General features: G+C 45.3%; 1 protein-coding gene across 1 annotated transcript; it reads left to right on the forward strand.

Annotated features, from left to right (window-relative positions):
- Positions 1–11,007: 11,007 nt before the first annotated feature.
- LOC119275081 (oxysterol-binding protein-related protein 1B-like) lies at positions 11,008–17,457 on the forward strand. Its single transcript, XM_037555866.1, has 10 exons — positions 11,008–11,597; positions 12,784–13,137; positions 13,819–13,906; positions 14,557–14,981; positions 15,267–15,422; positions 15,660–15,827; positions 16,171–16,311; positions 16,393–16,629; positions 16,716–16,829; positions 17,027–17,457. The coding sequence occupies exons 1-10, from the start codon at positions 11,259–11,261 to the stop codon at positions 17,222–17,224; spliced, it is 2,220 nt and encodes a 739-aa protein (XP_037411763.1). The 5' UTR covers positions 11,008–11,258; the 3' UTR covers positions 17,225–17,457.
- Positions 17,458–20,585: the final 3,128 nt, after the last annotated feature.

Here is a 20,585-nt window from a genome sequence, read left to right on the forward strand (position 1 = left end):
CTCCGCCAATTCCGGTACCACTTGCATCACAATGAACCTCAAAAGTTTTGTCAAAATTGGGCAAAGCAAGAATCGGAGCATGAGTAAGCAAAGACTTGAGCTCATCAAAAGCGGTTGATTGCAAAGTTCCCCAGACAAAAGGAGTATTCTTCTTGCTCAAGGCATGCAAAGGAGCGGCTATTGTGCTAAAGTTTTTCACAAATCGGCGATAAAATCCTGCAAGGCCAAGGAAACTACGCACTTGTTGCAAATTGGTTGGTTGGGGCCAAGTTTTAATTGCCTCAATTTTAGTTTCGTCAACATGAACACCTTTTGAAGAGACAATAAATCCCAAGAAAACCACTTTGTCAACACCAAACGTGCATTTTTTCAAATTTGCATAAAGGCTTTCCTTGCGAAGGGTTTGCAAAACAGATTTAACATGATTAATATGGTCTTTCATCGTTTTGCTAAACACAAGAATGTCATCAAAGTAAACCACAACAAATATTCCAATGTAAGGTCTAAGCACATGATGCATAAGACGCACGAAAGTACCGGGAGCTTCCGATAGACCCATAGGCATGACTAGCCACTCATACAAGCCAAATTTAGTTTTGAAAGCAGTTTTCCATTCATCACCTTCTTGAATGCGAATTTGATAATAGCCACTTTTAAGATCTATTTTTGAGAAAAAGTTGGCTCCACTAAGTTCATCAAGCATATCATCTAAGCGAGGAATGGGATGCCTATAGCGAAAGGTAATAGCATTTATAGGTCTACAATCGGAACACAAGCGGAAACTTCCATCGGGCTTAGGCACAAGTATAACGGGAACGGCACAAGGGCTTAAGCTTTCACGTACATGACCGTTGTCGATGAGTTGTTGTACTTGCCGTTGGATTTCCCTTGTCTCTTCGGGATTGACATGGTATGGAGCTTTGTTTGGAAGTGGCACTCCGGGGATGAGGTCGATTCGATGCTCAATGCCTCGAAGTGGAGGTAGACCCGGAGGTAGCTCATCGGGGAAAACATCTTGGAATTCCTGCAAAAGAGATTGAAACACTAAAGGTAGCTCGTGAGAAGTGTTAGTTTTTGGTTCTCCATCCTTGCACACAAGGACAAAGTGCATCACACTCGATGGGTTCTCACACACTTCTCTTATCTCACTTTTGGTGGCAAATAGGATGAGGTTTTTCTCTCTAGGCGAAGAGGCGCTCATATTTGGCTTGTGGCTCTCACTCACTTCTGGGTGGGTGACTTTCTCACTCTTCTCTCCATGGTGGGTGGCTTGCTTGTCGGCTATCACTTGACTAGGAGACATAGGTCGTAGCACATACTCCTTCCCTTTCATCTTGAAGCTATAGTGATTAGTTCGCCCATTGTGGATGACACCACGGTCGAATTGCCATGGTCGACCAAGAAGGAGGTGGCAAACGGTCATTGGGACCACATCACATTCCAAAGTGTCTTCATAAGCACCTATTTTGAAAGAGACTTGGACCGTATGCTCGACTCGTGTAGTGCCGGAGTCACTTAGCCATTGAACCTTGTAGGGGTGCGGGTGCTTCTTCTTGATCAATTGAAGTTTTGAACATAGTTCTTCACTTGCCAAGTTGTGGCAACTACCTCCATCGATGATGACCTTGACGGACCTTCCCTTGATGCCGGCCTTAGTGTGGAAGATGTGGCATCTTTGGTCTTCTTCTTGTTGATGTTGAAGTGTCAAGACTTTGGAGACAACGAGAGCGGGGCTCGAATCCTCATCACAAAAGACTTGATCATCTTCATCCTCATTCACGTGCCGGTGCATGGCCACTTGCTCAATGGCTTCCATTTCATCTTCACTCATTGAGTCGTAGGTGCCATCGTCGTTGAGGATCATGGTGCGCTTGTTGGTGCATTCATAGGACTTGTGGCCTCGGCCGCCGCAAGTGAAACACTTGAAGGAGCTTGTTTTGATGGTCTCATCGGTCGGAGTAGATGATGAAGCACGCGGCTTGAAGTTGCTTGTAGTAGGAGGAAGACGACTTGAACTTGTGGAAGTTTTCTTGTAACTTGACTTGTCGTCGTTGCTTGGAGAAGGTTTGGTTGATGTCGAAGTTGGAGGAGTTGTTGAAGCTTGGTTGTTGGAGAAGCCGTGTGTCTTGTAGGAGTACTTGGCGTACTTGAGGTCATCTCGCACTTGACGTTCCGCCTTTGTAGCTTGATGCACGAGCTCAATGAGGTTGGAGTAGGGTTGGAAGTCGGCGATCTTCTTGATGGGATGATTGAGTCCATTCAAGAATCGTGCCATTGTTTGCTCATCATCTTCCGTGACATTGGCTCGAATCATGGCAATCTCCATTTCCTTGTAGTATTCTTCAACACTCTTTGTTCCTTGCTTGAGGAGTTGTAGCTTCTTGAAGAGATCGCGGTTGTAGTAGGTTGGCACAAAACGTGCTCGCATGACATCCTTCATTTGAGCCCAAGTGGTGATTGGAGGTTCACCTCTTGCTTCCCGGCGTTCAAGGACTTGTTCCCACCATATGAGCACATTGTCTTGGAACTCAAGTGATGCCATAGCGATCTTATTTTCTTCCTCATAGTTGTGCAAACGAAAGATTTTGTCGACCTTCAATGCCCATGAGAGGTACTCTTCCGGATCATTGCTTCCCTTGAACTTGGGCATTGTGAACTTGAGCTTGCCATAGCGTTGCTCTTCATTGTGTTGTTGGCGATGGTGATGATGACGTCCTTGGCGTGGAGGGTAGTCATCCTCATGTTGCTCTTGGCGCAGAGGAAGTCCATGATCAACTTGCTCTTGTTGAACTTGAGGTTGAAGGGGAGCTTGACGAGCTTGAGGAGGGGCTTGTGGAGCTTGACGTTGCACACGCGGTTGGTAGTTCCTCTCTTGGATTTCTTCTCGAAGAGCTTCCTCTTGATTGCGCCGTTCGCGATTGCGGTTGGCGATGGCTCGACTTGATTCTTGAAGGGCACGTTGCGCCTCAAGCGCTTGCGCTTCTCGTTGTTGCTGTTGAAGACGTTGAGCCTCGGCGTCTTGTTCTTCTTGGTGTAGACGCGCTCGTTCTTCTTCTTGGCGCCGAAGTCGTTGCCGTTCTTGAGCTTGAGCAAAAGCCACTTGGTTTGATTGATGACGAAGGACTTGCTCATCGTCTTGCTCTTGTGAATGCTTGTCATGTAGCGGGTTGCGAGGTGCATGACGGTCTTGATTCGCGGCTCGTTGAAGAATGGCCGAAGACGGTGTACTTGAGCCGGAGAAGGTGTCGTCGGGGTGTCGACTCAAACGGCTCCGTCTTGAGGAGGAAGAAGTGGAATGATGCCGGTTCCTCATCAAGGCGCGGATTTCGTCCATTCTTGCATCATTTTCTTGCTTGTGAGAGTTGAACTTGTCGTCGAAGTAGTCTCTTGTACGTTGCTCGGAGAGTCGCAAGTCGGTGGTGAGGTTGTCGATGCGGTCGCTCATAGCTTGTTGCTCTTGGTGTAACGCCCTTTGAGCACCAAAGAGGTGGCTCTTTGTGACGAATGATGACATGTCGTCGCCGTTCTCCATGAGAGGTGGATTTGTAGACGAACTTGGCCTATCCATCATACCAAGTAAAATTGTGAGTGGTAGAAGGAGAAGAACTAATACCAATGTACCTTTGACCTAAGTTGAAGATGAATCAAGTTCACTCAAATGTGGACAATGAAATAGCACTATTGGTACCAATCCTTGTCGATTCTCACACCTACACAAGTAAAAGCTTTTGGTGGAGCTTGGTTAGGATGGTGGCACAAAATTGATTGCAATTGTTAGCTTGACTCAAAGATGTTGAAAATGATTCGCAAATTCGCAAATGTAACAAGTAGACCAAGCAAGTAGTGGTACACGGAAACACACACGCAAATAGATAAATGGGATTGTGCAAACCAAAAGTGAGCCAAAATGTGGAATCCATGAAAATGCTCTTGTTGCACAATACTAGAGAGACGCTAGCACGATTGCACAATAGGCGGATACAGAGCTTGTGCACAACCTACTAGGCAAAAATGCAACGATCTCTATCCCAAGTATGCTATATGTATGGTATTTCGGTGCAATGATCCAAGATGATCTTATATGACAATCTTAATGTTGTATGATGCTATGCTTCTTGCTCATAAGCTCTTTGCTTAAAAGCTTGAGTGGCTCTTTCTCTTTTGAGCTCTTTTCTTATGCAAACTTCACGAACCAAGATAGCAATTGTGTATGCGATGACAACTTTGTGACACACAAGTTGATTCCGAGATATGCACCACGATGATATGTATGATATGGGGTATGCTTACTAATGTGCACAAGTCACGTTGCCGGCAATACTCAATGGCTAGTCTCGATGGGTAAGCAACGCAAAAGATGGTATATGATGGTTATCAATGCAATTGCAAGGTATGACAAAGATGTCGTCGAAGTTACCGTCCGTAGCGAAGATGAGTAGTCGACGAAAATGAGTGGTAGTTGTTGATGTCGCACCGTACCTAAATAGCCGAAACACAAAAGGACACAGAAATCTCACTCAAATTCTCGAACCCAAAGTCGAATGGTAGTACGGAGGTTGTGTTGCTGGGGTTTGGCAGGTGGAAGTGTTGGTGGTTGGGGTGGGGGAGTATGTGGACGTAGGTGGTGGTGGTGGAGGACTGCAAAAATGCAGTTTTGGCAGAGGAAGCCGGATGATCCAGGCGCGTCCGGATGATCCGGGTCGGGGTTCGGATGATCCGGGCAGGTCAATCTCACTCGGGAACTGCTCGGGAAGAACACGAAAACGGGGAGAAATTTGACGATTTCGCGGATTTTGGATGGATTTCGAGGTGGAGAAGGTGGGGAAAAGCAAGATCCACGAGTTACACACCGAATCCACGGATCAAAATCAACAAAACATCATCAAAATTAACAAATCACAAAAAAAATTTGGGGCTATTTTTGGTGGGGATTTTCGTATTTAGGACGAAAACAACAAAATCAAGCTAGAAAACACGGGGTAGGGGCTCCAAAAACGTGATCAACGTGGCTCATGATACCATAATGATGTAGGGTGGAACCCTATAGCGTCGATCTTTCACGTTTGGAGGGGATCCTACGGGGAATCACGAAGAACACGCGGAAGCACAAAGGGAAACACGGGGGAAAACGAGAGGGAATCACTCAACCAACAAGGAATCGATCACACAAGCGCTAGATCATCACACACATAAGGTAGCACATGGTTCAAGATCAACAAAGGTAAGGATACAACGGAACCGTTCTTCTCCAAGAGGAGGCCTTGATGTTCTTCCCTAAAGAGGGGTCTTGAATCCGCTTGGGGATCTTCTCCGGAGAGGTCCTGATCTCCGAGGAGAAGTATCCAAGTGGATGAGCAAAGGCTCTCACACAAACATGAGCTAATCCAATGCTAAGTCTCAAAAGGAGGAGGGGGAGTCCTATTTATAGGCTAGGGGGCGAAGGGGTACATGGGCTCAGCCCAACACGCGCACACAGGCGCTGGCCGGATGATCCGGGTCCGGAGCCGGATGATCCGGGCTGGTCCGGATGGTCCGGGTGGAGGCCCGGATGATCCGGAGGCTCGGCTGGTGGAGGCGCAGGGCCGGATGTCCGGCTGGCGGTCCGGACGTCCGGGTGGGGTCCAGATGATCCGGGACGGGGTCCGGATGATCCGGCTTCAGGGGGGAGGCTTCTGTAGTCTTCGGTCGAATTAGCCGGATCGTCTGGATGGGGGTCCGGATCTTCTGGGCTCTGTCCGGATCATCCGGGCCGCCGTCCGGATCATCCGGCCAGTCTGGTCCTTGGTGCTTTTCCTCTCCGTCTTCACGTATGTCTTCCGCTTCCGGTTCTCCTTGCTTCCTAGCTTCTTCACGGTGAACTCCTTGGTACCTGAGTATGCATATCAGTTCCGTTTGAGGTAGTAACCATGTCTCATGTGAATCGAAAGGGAATTGTGAGAGGAGTGATGTCACCTCGGTTTCAAGAGCTCTTGCACGTGCTCGAGTCATAGGTCCTTGAGGGGTTGGATGTGTTGCTGTAGAGTCCATGGGGATGATGGAAGGATGCTCCGCATCAGAACATCACTATGTTGATCATATCTACTATATGATTCATGCTCGACCTTTCAGTCTCAGTGTTCCGAGGCCATATATGCATATGCTAGGCTCGTCAAGTTTAACCTAAGTATTCTGCGTGTGCAAAACTGGCTTGCACCCGTTGTAGATGGACGTAGAGCTTATCACACTCGATCATCACGTGGTGTTTGGGCACGACGAACTTTGGCAACGGTGCATACTCAGGGAGAACACTTTTATCTTGAAATTTAGTGAGAGATCATCTTATAATGCTACCGTCAATTAAAGCAAGATAAGATGCATAAAAAATAAACATCACATGCAATCAATATAAGTGATATGATATGGCCATCATCATCTTGTGCTTGTGATCTCCATCTCCAAAGCACCGTCATGATCACCATCGTCACCGGCGTGACACCTTGATCACCATCGTAGCATCGTTGTCGTCTCGCCAATCTTATGCTTCCACAATTATCGCTACCGCTTAGTGATAAAGTAAAGCATTACAACGCAATAGCATTGCATATAATAAAGCGACAACCATATGGCTCCTGCCAGTTGCCGATAACTCGGTTACAAAACATGATCATCTCATACAATAAAATTTAGCATCATGTCTTGACCATATCACATCACAACATGCCCTGCAAAAACAAGTTAGATGTCCTCTACTTTGTTGTTGCAAGTTTTACGTGGCTGCTACGGGCTTAGCAAGAACCGTTCTTACCTACGCATCAAAACCACAACGATAGTTTGTCAAGTTGGTGCTGTTTTAAGCTTCGCAAGGACCCAGCGTAGCCACAGTCAGTTCAACTAAAGTTGGAGAAACTGACACCCGCCAGCCACCTGTGTGCAAAGCACGTCGGTAGAACCAGTCTCGTGTAAGCGTACGCGTAATGTCGGTCTGGGCCGCTTCATCCAACAATACCGCCGAACCAAAGTATGACATGCTGGTAAGTAGTATGACTTATATCGCCCACAACTCACTTGTGTTCTACTCGTGCAAATAACATCAACGCATAAAACCTAGGCTCGGATGCCACTGTTGGGGAACGTAGCAATTTCAAAAAAATTCCTACGCACACGCAAGATCATGGTGATGCATAGCAACAAGAGGGGAGAGTGTTGTCCACGTACCCTCGTAGACCGAAAGCGGAAGCGTTATGACAACACGGTTGATGTAGTCGTACGTCTTCACGGCCCGACCGATCAAGCACCGAAACTATGGCACCTCCGAGTTCTAGCACACGTTCAGCTCGATGATGATCCCCGGACTCCGATCCAGCAGAATGTCGGGGAAGAGTTCCGTCAGCACGATGGCGTGGTGACGATCTTGATGTTCTACCTCGCAGGGCTTCGCCTAAGCACTGCTACAATATTATCGAGGATTATGGTGGAGGGGGGCACCGCACACGGCTAAGAGATCAATGATCAATTGTTGTGTCTATGGGGTGCCCCCCTATATAAAGGAGCAAGGGGGGGAGGTGGCCGGCCTAGGAGGAGGGCGCGCCAAGGGGGGAGTCCTACTCCCACCGGGAGTAGGACTCCTCCTTCCCTTGTTGGAGTAGGAGAGAAGGAAAGAGGGGGAGAGGAACAAGGAAAAGTGGATTGCACCCCTTGTCCAATTCGGACCAGAGGGGGGGGCGCCTCCTTCCTTTTGGCCTCTCTCCTCTATTCCCGTATGGCCCAATAAGGCCCATATACTCCCCGGCGAATTCCCGTAACTCTCCGGTACTCCGAAAAATACCCGAATCACTCGGAACCTTTCCGATGTCCGAATATAGTCATCCAATATATCGATCTTTACGTCTCGACCATTTCGAGACTTCTCGTCATGTCCCCGATCTCATCCGGGACTCCGAACTCCTTCGGTACATCAAAACTCATAAACTCATAATATAACTGTCATCGAAACCTTAAGCGTGCGGACCCTACGGGTTCGAGAACAATGTAGACATGACCGAGACACGTCTCCGGTCAATAACCAATAGCGGAACCTGGATGCTCATATTGGCTCCCACATATTCTACGAAGATCTTTATTGATCAGACCACATAACAACATACGTTGTTCTCTTTGTTATCGGTATGTTACTTGCCCGAGATTCGATCGTCGGTATCTCAATACCTAGTTCAATCTCGTTACCGGAAAGTCTCTTTACTCGTTCCGTAATACATCATCCCGCAACTAACTCATTAGTTGCAATGCTTGCAAGGCTTAAGTGATGTGCATTACCGAGAGGGCCCAGAGATACCTCTCCGACAATCGGAGTGACAAATCCTAATCTCGAAATATGCCAACCCAATAAGTACCTTCGGAGACACCTGTAGAGCACCTTTATAATCACCCAGTTACGTTGTGACATTTGGTAGCACACAAAGTGTTCCTCCGGTAAACGGGAGTTGCATAATCTCATAGTCATAGGAACATGTATAAGTCATGAAGAAAGCAATAGCAATAAACTAAACGATCAAGTGCTATGCTAACGGAATGGGTCAAGTCTTGATCCCGTTAATGAACTGACAACTCATGTCTATGGTTAGGAAACATAACCATCTTTGATCAACGAGCTAGTCAAGTAGAGGCATACTAGTGACACTCTGTTTGTCTATATATTCACACATGTATTATGTTTTCGGTTAATACAATTCTAGCATGAATAATAACCATTTATTATGATATAAGTAAATAAATAATAACTTTATAATTGCCTTTAGAGCATATTTCCTTCAGTGTGATGTCTTGCATTGTCCCGAGGCCATGGAGAATCTTCTAGTGTCTATGGGGTGGCACAATTTTTGTAGTGACTATTCACCTTGTCCTTCTAATTCCATCTAGGTTTCACAGAGCTTGCACGTGTTTTTTATGGCGTGTATCCAGATTGTGACCAAAGTGTACACTACTAATTTATTGGCCACGACCAAAACACTTGCTTTTGTTTGGATGGAGACCAATACTTTTGTAATGTTAATGTGCCACACCGTTCATTTTTATATTCATTGCTTCCTAATTCATTCGCAAACCAATCAACCAAAAATTTTGCTATCCAACTTTTGGCACGTCAACCCTAGGATCAAACTAACCACGTTGTTAGATCTTTGATTAGTAGTGCTAATTGAAGGATGTAGATTGCTATTTGTTCTGTTGCCCTGAAAGTCAAGTGGTATAGGGCGGAATGGGAAGAAAGTTCCGTGATCTTTTCATGCTAATCATGTGCTCAATGTCTCCTATATTTAGAGGATTTAGCTTGTTCAACAATCTTCGATGGTTATAAGGGATGATTGTTTTTTATCTCAACCTCAGCATGTTGTGTAAATGATTTCTTTATGATTGATGAATTGTTTGGATTTTTAATTTAGGTTTTTGAGAATAAACACATTTTTTAAATTTTTTAAAACATTCTTTTAATTTTGTAAACTTTTTTCTTAAAATGTGAACAATTTTTAAACACATACTCCTCTGTAAACAAATATAAGAGCGTTTAGCTCACTACTTTAGTGATCTAAACGCTCTTATATTTCTTTACGGAGGGAGTACATTTCTTCAAATTATTGAACAATTTTTAAGGAATGCATTTTTGAAGGACCCTGATAAGTGCCAGAAGTCAGGTACGAGCACATGGTAAGTTCGAACGTTTTTTATGGCAAGTTTAGTTTGCGGGGATGACAATTTTAGTTGGCAAGCATGGCACCTTTAGTGCTTCAGTTTATTTTTAACAGAAGTTTACCTTGTATCTCTGTAAATTGCCATCCTTGCGTGATTGAAATTGCCATCGAAAATTTGTGAACATTTCTAAAAACATCAAGGCCGGAGTGCCATGCATGTGACGTGTGGCACTCATCATTTGGGTTTTTAATTGTGAACATTTCTAAAAAGGTTTAGACATATTTTAAAATTTTCCAAACATTTTCTCAATAAACGTGAATATTTGTCAAAAAATGATGAAAACTTTGAAGAAAATGAACATTTTAAAAAGTCAAGAAAAAAGGAAACAAACTGGACCAGAACCTTTTGCAAGGTCCCCCAAACCGGTTAACAACCAGAGAAGAACTATTTTAGAAGGCTGTGAATATCGGAAAAATTGGCCGGCCCAGTTTCAGTCGCTAGCTGCCCGCGATAGCCACAAAAAGAGTACACTACACCTTCTGTGTGAGCCCAACTCTGTTTCTGAAGCCCAATGAGATAATCAGCAGCGAGTGGTTTGTTCAGCCAGCTAGCTCGCCACCGGGAGGGAGTCCGGCGGCCTATTCGATCGATCCTGCGATATCTCGTTGATACAGGTTTTTTTTTTGCGAATAATACAGGGTTATCCAAAAAAAAAATCTCGTGGATACAGGTCTTGTCGGTGCACGTGCGGATGTATTGGGTTTCCGGTAGGGCTGGTGCGGTTGCATGTATGTCGATCCACCAGGTTGGAGAGGTAGCTATAGCTAGCTACTCGCAAAAAAAAAAAAGCTACTCGTACAAGACATGGGGTCCGAACGCTCGTGCGCGTCGTTGGTCCGCGACAGGAGACGCGTGCCGCTGGTCCGTCATCGTAGCCATGGCGCTGGAGGACGACGGCTGGTCCAAGGAAGGTTCGACCGATCGATCGCGGAAACCAGCGAAGCATGGACCACTACTAATTAGCAACAGGAGTATGTAGCTGAAGTTGCCAAAGATGCACAGTGCTCGGGCTCCTGTTAAGCGTAATTAACGATGGAGAGAGCACATTGACATCTAGAGTACTGTCAAGCGAGCCTACCGTAGATCGCGACGACACGCGGCCGCGCAACGCACGGCGCACGATCGCCCGTCGACACGCGCGCACACCGCGGCACGAACACGATGCTCGCTCCGGTCGACCTGACCAGACTCGACCAACCGCGCACAGGGCACGCGTCCGGGCTCGGGAGAGAGACACGAGGAGGGAGGATCGCGCGCTCAAAGATGCCGCTCCAAAAGCGAAGCAGCAGAAGTGAGCGTTAAGCACAAGGCTCTGCGCCCGCGCCTGCGCCGCGCGCATCAGAGTCTCCTTCCTCCCTCTCTCCCGTTCCCATCTCAGCCCGCCTCGCCCGCCTCCGCGGCTCTGCTCGCCACCGCAACCCAACGAATCCATTCCAATCGACCCACCGCGTGGAGGCGCTTCTATAGGCGGAGCGGCCAATAAACAAGTCGAGATGGGGACGCCAGCGGCGTGAGAGCGGGCGACGGAGGCGACGATGCGGGCCAGGGAGATGCACCCGCTCTGCTGCCTCGCCGCCGACTTCTGCCCCGGGGGCGGCGGCGCCGCCGAGGAAGACGACGGGGACTGCTCCCCGCCGCCCGCGGACGGAGCGGCGGTGGCGGGGGTGCTGCACAAGTGGACCAACATCGGCAGGGGCTGGCGCCCGCGCTGGTTCGCGATCCGCGGCGGCGTGCTCGCCTACTCGAAGATCCGCCGCCGCGTCGCGGCAGAGGAGGCCACGCCGCAGCCAACCGAGCCCGCCGCGGGCGTTAGGGTGATCGGGGGCGCGGACCGCGGCGCCGGGGAGCGGCCCATCGGATTCGTCCATCTCAAGGTCTCGTCTCATTTCCTCCCCCTCCGTCTCCCGTCCGCTATGCTACCATGATCCCATTGCTTACATAGATAGCTTCCACACAACTAGTACCAGTAGCGACACATCGAGCGGTCCGTTCCTCAGGGCGCAGCGCATTTCATCTGGCGGGCGATTGAACTGTTTTTAGTTTCCCCAGATATTTCGTAGGTCTTTTTTCCTTCTCATCACCAAAACGAGTTGGTATTTCCGCGTCGCCCGGATCGGAACAGTTGAACTGTAAAGCGACCCCGTGCTCCCCGGCGCCCCCCGCGAGCGCGCATCGCCAGCCGCACATCGCCGCGATCTACGGCGGAGATTTTCTTGCAGCCGGGGCTATCTGTCGCTTGTGTCGGATAAAGAGAGAGATGCCTTGCTTGGACTGTAGCTGGCTTTTCGCTAGCCGCGGCGAGGATCGGCTACTAGTGCGGAGTGTGAAACAACAGTGTCTGCATCGGCGTGCTACAGAGGCGACCTTGTCGCCGCCCGCGCTCAGGGGAGGAGGGGCCGACAGCCGACTGGCCGGCCGGCGAGATGCTTTAATTCGCGGCACGCGGGCGCCCGGCTCTCCCAGCTGCATTTTGTTCAAATGGCACGGCACCGGCCCATCTGTATTTCGTACAAATGGCACGGCTGATGGGTTGGCGCCTCGGTTTGTGTCGTATTAGATGGATGTCCGTGAGTGTGCTGGGAACGTGGGGTGGTACGAAGCATCTGTCCATATACCCATTTAAAGGAGCCTTGCCTTTTTTCCTCCCCTGATGAGCGGTCTCTTGGCCTTGGCTGCTGCTTGAGTCAGCGTCCTTTGTGTTAGCCTGTCCTTTGGATGATAACTGATCAAGTTATTATCTATAGATGCAACAGTGTGAAATGATATGGCATTACAGAGCTGGGAGGGTTCAGTAGTCATTTGAGTATATGGATTACTCTTCATTGCTCATTATTGGATTTTACATCCTAGGAGACCGATCAAAATATTGTGTTGGAAGGAACTGAAGTATTTGTTGTCATTGGTCTATACGAACGTGTAATCGCCGCATGAATATGTAGATATCATGGGGCATCACTGTTTTAACTATAATTTGTGTGCCTTGAACACAAGGACTCATACTTTTGGCTTAAAGTGCCGGTCTGGTTGCTAATTTTTGTAAATTTTTTGAACTGTTTGTAGATCTCATCATTTAGCGAAAGTAAATCAGATGACAAACGGTTCTATATCATTACCCCAACCAAGACACTTCAGTTGAGGACAGGTTGTGTTAAGGACCGTGTGGCTTGGATTGAAGCACTTGTTTCAGCGAGAAGTGAATATTCTCTTGGTGGTATTTTACCAAGTGACCGGAATGGTGGATCATTTTCTACAGAAAAGCTAAGAGACCGCTTGCATGCTGAAGGTGTTGGTGCAGAAATTGTTAAAGACTGTGAGCAGATTGTTCATTCAGAATTTTCACAGTATAATGTACAGATGAAGCAGCGTTGTGAATCGTATTTAAGTTTTATCGGCAGTCTTCCACGGGAACTTGAGGTAATGCTTCTTGGAACCCTCTGATTGGACTAGACAAATCATGCACTTTTTGGTAGGCTTTCTCTTTTTCTTCAAGCAAATAACGGCGAAGGAACTTGATGGTCATACTGACCAACTTTAGTGACTAATGTACGTTAAGAACCCGCAGAGCCCTCTTTAGAACTATATATATTCAATTGATGTTCTTAGTTGTACCAAAAGATGACTGGATATTTTGCTTCCATGTGATTGTCTTCCTTGTATTCAGCAGCCAACCTTTATCAGTAGCTAAATAGTGCACTTGCTAGCAATATTATCCCAACTTTGGTGTCAAACAGGACCACCATCTCAGCCTTTTGCAATAGATTTAATAGTTTTTGCTAGAAGGCGACACCACCAATGGTTGAAACCCTTTAGAAGTTTTTTTAGCAAAGAGACCCTTTTAGAAGTAAAGATGAAGACACTCGACCTGTTATAAATGACAAGGAAACCCAATTGTGGTCCAAACAGTTCCTCATAGGCACTGGAGTTTTAAAAAATATAGTTAAGGAAGGTGAGTTTTATTTTCTTCAAATTTTTTGTAAAAAAATAGCAAAAAAGTTTGTTTGGAGTCTGGCCCAGAACTCAAAGAATAAATTGATGGACTGATATCTGGTATTCTAGTATCGTGAAATCATCTGCTGACTTATTGTGTTCTCTCAGGCAGTTAATTCAGAAGATGCAACTATTCGTGGCAATCCACAGTCGCAGTTGTTCAAGCCTGACTTTTCCAGCTCTGGAAAATGTAGTGGTACTTGTTCTTCTTTTCAGTTTTGGTTTTCTCTAACAGTTATGACTAGCCTTAAATAAAAGTTTACTTGTTATTTTTCATGCATAATTTTTCATTACCATGGTATAAACCTTTACTTTGGATTGTTTTCTGTTAGTTTCTCTAAGTACCTGTGTTTTTTCTTGTGCTGTTAGAGCACAGGTGTGAAGGTGCTAATTCGCATTTTTCTTGGACTGCTGATGTTAGACTGCTTCTATTATGGATTTTTTCTATTCATTTCTCCAAGCACCTGTGACTTTTCTTGCACTGCATTTTACCTGAACTGCTTCATGGCTGGTGTTTCTGGAGGGATTTTTCCTTAATATAGCTCCATTTGATCACGCAGAGAAAAAATTTCAAGCATAACTATTAGTTTTCCATCATACATAGTTGAGAACGATTACCAGCGGGGCAGTGACTATCGTTGCCCGTTCGACAGCAACATTTCAAGACCATGGTAGAAATTCAAGCATAGCTGACTGTTACAACTCATCTATGTTTGTTTGTTGGATTAATCTGAATATGTAAACCATACATCACTACATCTTTATCTGGCGCATTTTCACTGCAAACACTTCTTCCATCTTTAGTTTATTTCTGCTTACTGCCTACTTTTCCTTCTTTGCCATCAGAATACAGCAACACAGAATCTTCTGAAGATGCTGGTAAACAAGAAATAGGGAAAATGTCAGATGAAGATGAGTTTCATTTCTATGATACAAGGCAAAGTTTTAGCGACAGTGTGGCTAGTCCTGACGTGAAAGTGAGATACTTAAATTATGGGAATGAAGCTTGCAAATTTGGTGACTCATTAGCTGCCGACAAGACCAATGAATATCTATTATCGTCTGCGAAGAGGCGCTCCAAGTTGCCTGAACCAGTAGAGAAGGAGAGAAGTGTTAGCCTTTGGTCCATGATCAAAGATAATGTTGGCAAGGATCTTACAAGGGTCTGTCTTCCTGTTTATTTTAACGAGCCTTTGTCGTCTCTTCAAAAGTGCTTTGAAGAGTTGGAGTATTCCTATTTGTTGGACCGTGCATACGAATGTGGTTTAAGGGTATGCCTATTTATATACCTTTCCTGCTTTCTTCTGATCCAAATACTGTTATAAATAAATTAAACATCAGGAAACATTACTTTGCACATGGTTGAATTGCTGTGCATGTATAAATCTGTGTGTAGCACAAACCGAGTAGCATGCACTTTAGCTGTTAAATTTTGCAGATAATGAAGTTATTTTTTATTCCATCAACATTAATATCTAAAATACTACATAGTGGTGTTTCATGTGTACTTATCCCAGAATTGTGTTGATAGTAATGTCTTTTGCACATATGTTCAGGGCAACGGTCTGATGAGAATTCTTTATGTTGCTGCCTTTGCTGTCTCTGGATATGCTTCCACAGATAGCCGTCCCTGCAAACCTTTCAATCCACTGTTAGGGGAAACTTATGAAGCTGATTACCCTGAAAAGGGGATACGTTTCTTCTCTGAAAAGGTTAGTCTGGTATACAACACATCTGCATTCTGTCATGCGATCTAGTGCACAGTAACAAGATCAAATTCATTTGTAAAGAAATGATAGCCAGGTGGTACGGAGTGTCTTGAAATGTTGTTTGATTAAAAGCATGGTAGTGACATACATGGATATGATGACAAGCCTATTAAGAGTTTCGTTGCGTTTGATATGGCACTCCATCTTTTAGTTAATTTGTTAGTTTATTCTTGGCACTAGGTTAGTCATCATCCGATGGCCATGGCATGCCATTGTGAAGGAAAAGGTTGGAAATTTTGGGGAGACAGCAATCTAAAGAGTAAATTCTGGGGTCAGTCGATTCAAGTGGATCCTAGTGGCATATTAACCCTAGAGTTTGATGATGGAGAAACTTTCCAGTGGAGCAAGGTACAGATTCTTCATCAAAGGCACTCATACTATTCTAGCTTTCCATGATTACCATTCTCGAAATAATGTTTTGATGATTGCCGATTGCCCGTGCTTTTTAATCTGTGAGTATAGCATACCTATCCTATTCTTCTAGGGAACAGGCCACAGGGCCGAGCTTATTACTGTTCCTATTCTCCATGGGTTGTTTTATGCACCCCAATTTAATTTCTACCTTTAGATATCATGGTTTCATTTATTTCTAGAGAACACTGCCACTATTCACATGAAGCTTGGAGATGGGCAAGAAGAATTGAATATCTTTTTGAATTAATACCTATAACATTTTTCTTTTCCTTGTAAGGTTACAACCACAATTAATAACCTTATCATTGGTCGAGTATATTGCCATCACCATGGCACAATGAGTATTAGTGGAAACAAAAAATATTCATGCAAGCTGATGTTTAAAGAGCAGTCTTTCCTCGAACGTAATCCTCGCCAGGTATGACGAACAATTTCCATCAAACTTCGCCATGTCCCTTTGCTTATGTAGATCGTACTAATATATGTAATTCTATGCAAGGTTCAAGGCTTTGTTAAAGATGCTGATGGCACCAAGGTTGCATCCCTGATGGGCAAGTGGGATGAGAGCATGTATTGCGTTGTTAGTGATGATGCTTCTAAACTGAACTCTCATATTTCACATCAGAGCGCTGGCGCCACCTTGTTGTGGAAGAAAAATGAGCCTCCAGCAGATCCCACTAGATATAACTTGTCATCATTTGCGATTACTTTAAATGAGCTGACTCCAGGGCTTAAGGTAGAGATACAACATGCATTAAATAGCTCGTTATTGTCACCTTTTATTATCTCTGAACCTAAAGAACAAATTTGTCATTTGTTTAGGAGAAGCTTCCACCAACAGATTCAAGACTCAGACCAGACCAGCGACATCTAGAGAATGGGGAGTACGAAAAGGCCAACTCTGAGAAACTGCGCCTCGAGACCAGACAACGAATGGTATAATACCCTAGTTCTTTATACTGTCCTACATTTTCCTTTAACACTACATGTTGCTTACCTTTATTCACATTGCTTGTACATGGCAGCACGTTGAGTTTTTCATAGTTCTTTTTCATATTTGCTTACACTGAAGAAGTACCTGTCTGGTCCTTATCTGCCCTAACTGATGGTTATTTCTTTTTCCTCTTAAACAGGCAAGGAACATGCAGGAGAGTGGCTGGAAGCCAAGATGGTTCCAAAGGGACAGCGAGCATGGAACATACCGCTATGTCGGAGGCTACTGGGAGGCAAGGGAACAGACAAAATGGGTTGGATGCAGTGACATATTTGGCAGTTTCTGCGACAATCCAAAGCCACGGGTGTCCACGCTGTACACCAGCGCGAGTGTCTAAGGAGGCAGTAGTAGGCGTTGTCAGCATATTAATTTTTCAAAGGTACATAATTGATTGGTTCCTCTCACATCTATGGTACAAAGAAGAGCTAAGATGTTCTCCTTGTTGTCCTATACACATACACAAACGCTGGGACATTAAGCGCAACCAAATCCCTAATTTGATATACTGGTATACTTTTGCTAACATTGTTGCTAAAATAGTCAATAATATCATTCCCCCCTTGTCTCTGATGAGAATGGGTGACAAGTATGTTTAGCTTACTGGCGAGGAGGCAACATAGTACAAGTTTAAAATATTGTTTACTCCATGAATCAAAGTGATGCTTAGAGTGATGTGTTTTTTGCGTAACATAGTTAAGTGTGTGGCAAGAGATCTCATCTCAATCTTAGTTCTTGGCAGTAATTGGATTGTTGCTGTAACCCCAAGTTGAACTAACCATCATGAGTAGTAACTGATATGGTTTCTCGGTAGAATTGAAGATATTTGGCTGGTGAGCATTTGATTATATGAATGCTCTGATGCTCCTGGATCGTATAGATGGCATGTTCATCTACCTTTAGGGTCTCTTTGATCATACTACATTCTATAGGTACCTAAAGAGTATGATATTCTATAGGGTCTCTTTGATCATACTACATTCTATAGGTACCTAAAAAGCTTCTCAATCATCCTCTTCAACCTCTTAAAAAAATCTTTTGTTTTTCTTTTGATGTTTATCACAAACTCAAATCCCATAGAATCCGAATGGGCATGACATTTCAATCTCGTGTATTTTTCATTTATGTGTTAATACAATCATGCAATCAAAGATGCCAGCATCTACAATGGCTTACGCTTGTATGGGCGCTAATACAGGGGAAAAAACAAAGGATTTTATAAGGCATCCCCTGGCAGTTTTGAGCCGACGATGGGGTTCGAAAAAGGAACCCTAACCAGACACCGGGACTCGATAAACCAACCGCTAATTGGCCAGGAATCTTGCCATGACGCCCATGCTAAGCGTCCGCATTTGTTGCTTAGAAAAATAGACTATTTTTTTTCTTAAACATCGGTGCTTATCTCTATCGGAGGGTACCTAATTAAGAAGCATCAAAGTGTAGCAGTTAAACCATAAACAACAAAATTAACGCAGCTCATAAACCAAATCTGTGATAGATAACTTTTTGACAGCCACTGCCACAAAGTGGAGCGACACCATGCAATGTTATAGTACAAGCCATAGTAAATCCTGATGGAATATGTTAATAGAAGGGAGAGCTTTGTTTTGGCGCTGCAGCAATAGCAGAAAGAAATAACCTCATTGTTCAAAATTTAGTATTTGACGACCAGGATTCAACATCATGCAGTAGCATAATATTCATCTCTACGACATCCAAAGGAATTTGTATTTGCATACCAAATACGCAACGCCAGTAAATTCTTGCTCCAATTGAAGCGCATAGAAGTTTTTAATGTGCACATCATATTGTTTCTCTTGTTCCACAATCTACGAGTGACATGAGTCTAGCTGAAACAAGATAATAGGTAGGAAAGGTGCAGATGAGGGGGTAGCAACTAATCTTACTTGTCGTCCTAGTGGAGGAGGTAGAAGCAGTCGAGCTTCTTCGCATCCGGCGACTGTGCCGCCACGTTCGTGACCACCTGCACAACAGCGTGCAGAAGGGATAGCCGGTAGGAAAGGTGCTGCCACTGCGTAGAGACTGGGTCGGCGCGGACCACCGGTTCTATTAAGAAGAAGACTGGCTCTATTCCCGTATAACAATTTTGGTGTTCTTTGCTTACTAGTATTTCTTTCCTTGACAACCAAGCCATCATTATAATGTATATTTTCCCCTGTAATTCCACATGCACACAAAGGTGCATATTTTATACCTTTACTTTTTTTCTTTGGGATCAATCTTATTTGCTTGCATCATTGATATCAAAATTACATCTTCCTTAAACCAAGAAGTCATTAGTTTAAAGTGCAAAATTGATGATAGAATTGGACGGTGGGGTACCTTGGATGGAGCATGTGCAAACGATGTTTCAGCAAACTCGCCGGAACAGCGAGATTGAAAGCTTTGGGCGTGGATGCAACCGATGTCTGACGGCATACATGAGGAGTTTGTGGTAGTCAATTGCGGTCATCCCTTGTCCCGCGCCTGTGAAAAAAACCAAGATTTGCACTGGAACTCATGTTGGGTTGCATAATTACAGATTACATGTTTAAGAATCACACAAATCTGATATGACGTGCATACAATACATGCAAAGTTGTACATTTGCTAACACAAAGTGCAAGCCATTGTTTTGGTTTCTGAACATCAGTAGCGAGTTACCCAAGTACCATCATATCACTGGGTGCGTCTGAACCAAATCGTCTTAGGATGCTTATTATGGCTTCAGATGTGGAGGAAACGGTTTGGAATTTTCACTTGGAGAAGATTCTCGTAAACTGGCTCACGCAACTAAACCTTAGATGTGTGGTTTCAGCTTGACACCTTCCCCTACTCTTACCAAGGTTGCTCCTGCCGGCAAGCTCACATTCTTCCTGTTTACGTTGTGTTTGATGTTTGCCCATGGGCTTCAAAGTTGAGGCAGTGGTAGCAAGGTCGATGAGGAGTGAGAACGTGCATGCCGCGTTCACCCCAGCTCCTCCTCGATGGGGCTGCAGGGATCGAGCTATTGCCGACACATGCTCACAGCTAGGAGGCTAGGAGCACAGGAGGCCACGTTGGTGTGAGCGATGCCTAATGTCTTCATGCTGGGGACTGAGGCAACAATGATTAGTCTCTTGTGTACAACACTCAACTTCGATTTGGCGAACCTATGCAGATAGATCCGAAGAAGTCCCTAAGCATACTGCGCTCGTTGCCAGCCACACACCCACCCACTCAGCATCCTCCAAGTACTCCGTTGGGTCACCATCTATGTCGTCACCATGAGGATGATGGCGGGAGAGCGAGAAGGCGAGCCCAGAGGACACCCTTGATGCTTGATGGTAGGGGCGAGCGGGAGGCTCAGGCACTGCAGGGAGCCACCGACCTGGGCGCGCAGTGTGTCGGTGGGGATGGGGGAAGCAGAGCCACAACAAGTGAGCCTGTGTTGTGAGGGTTGGTGCGTTCGGTTGGATCTAATCGGTACAGGCTAAGGAAAAGAAGATAAGCTCCTATTTTGGACATGGACACAAATATAGTCAGTTTTTCCTAGGCTATGCCGTATACGACTTGGACTCACACGGACAAGCGCACGGACGAACCGAAACTGAGGGTTGTTTTCATAAAGGTTATTAGGAGGTCTTCTACAAAAACATGCATGATGGACCGGACCAAGAATATCACCTCCTTCAAGTACTAGCAAAAAGGCTCGTGCGTTG

The sequence above is a fragment of the Triticum dicoccoides genome, chromosome 1A, assembly GCF_002162155.2.
Source record: "Triticum dicoccoides isolate Atlit2015 ecotype Zavitan chromosome 1A, WEW_v2.0, whole genome shotgun sequence".
In the NCBI taxonomy this organism is placed as follows: Eukaryota; Viridiplantae; Streptophyta; class Magnoliopsida; order Poales; family Poaceae; genus Triticum; species Triticum dicoccoides.

What these genes read in the sequence shown, in the direction of transcription:
- LOC119275081 (XM_037555866.1), top strand. Translation starts at nt 11,259, where the DNA reads ATGCGGGCCAGGGAGATGCACCCGCTCTGCTGCCTCGCCGCCGACTTC. An exon ending in CAGCTCTGGAAAATGTAGTG is followed by an intron (nt 13,907 to 14,556) that starts GTACTTGTTCTT and finishes CTTTGCCATCAG; the next exon opens with AATACAGCAACACAGAATCT. An exon ending in AAACTTTCCAGTGGAGCAAG is followed by an intron (nt 15,828 to 16,170) that starts GTACAGATTCTT and finishes TTTCCTTGTAAG; the next exon opens with GTTACAACCACAATTAATAA.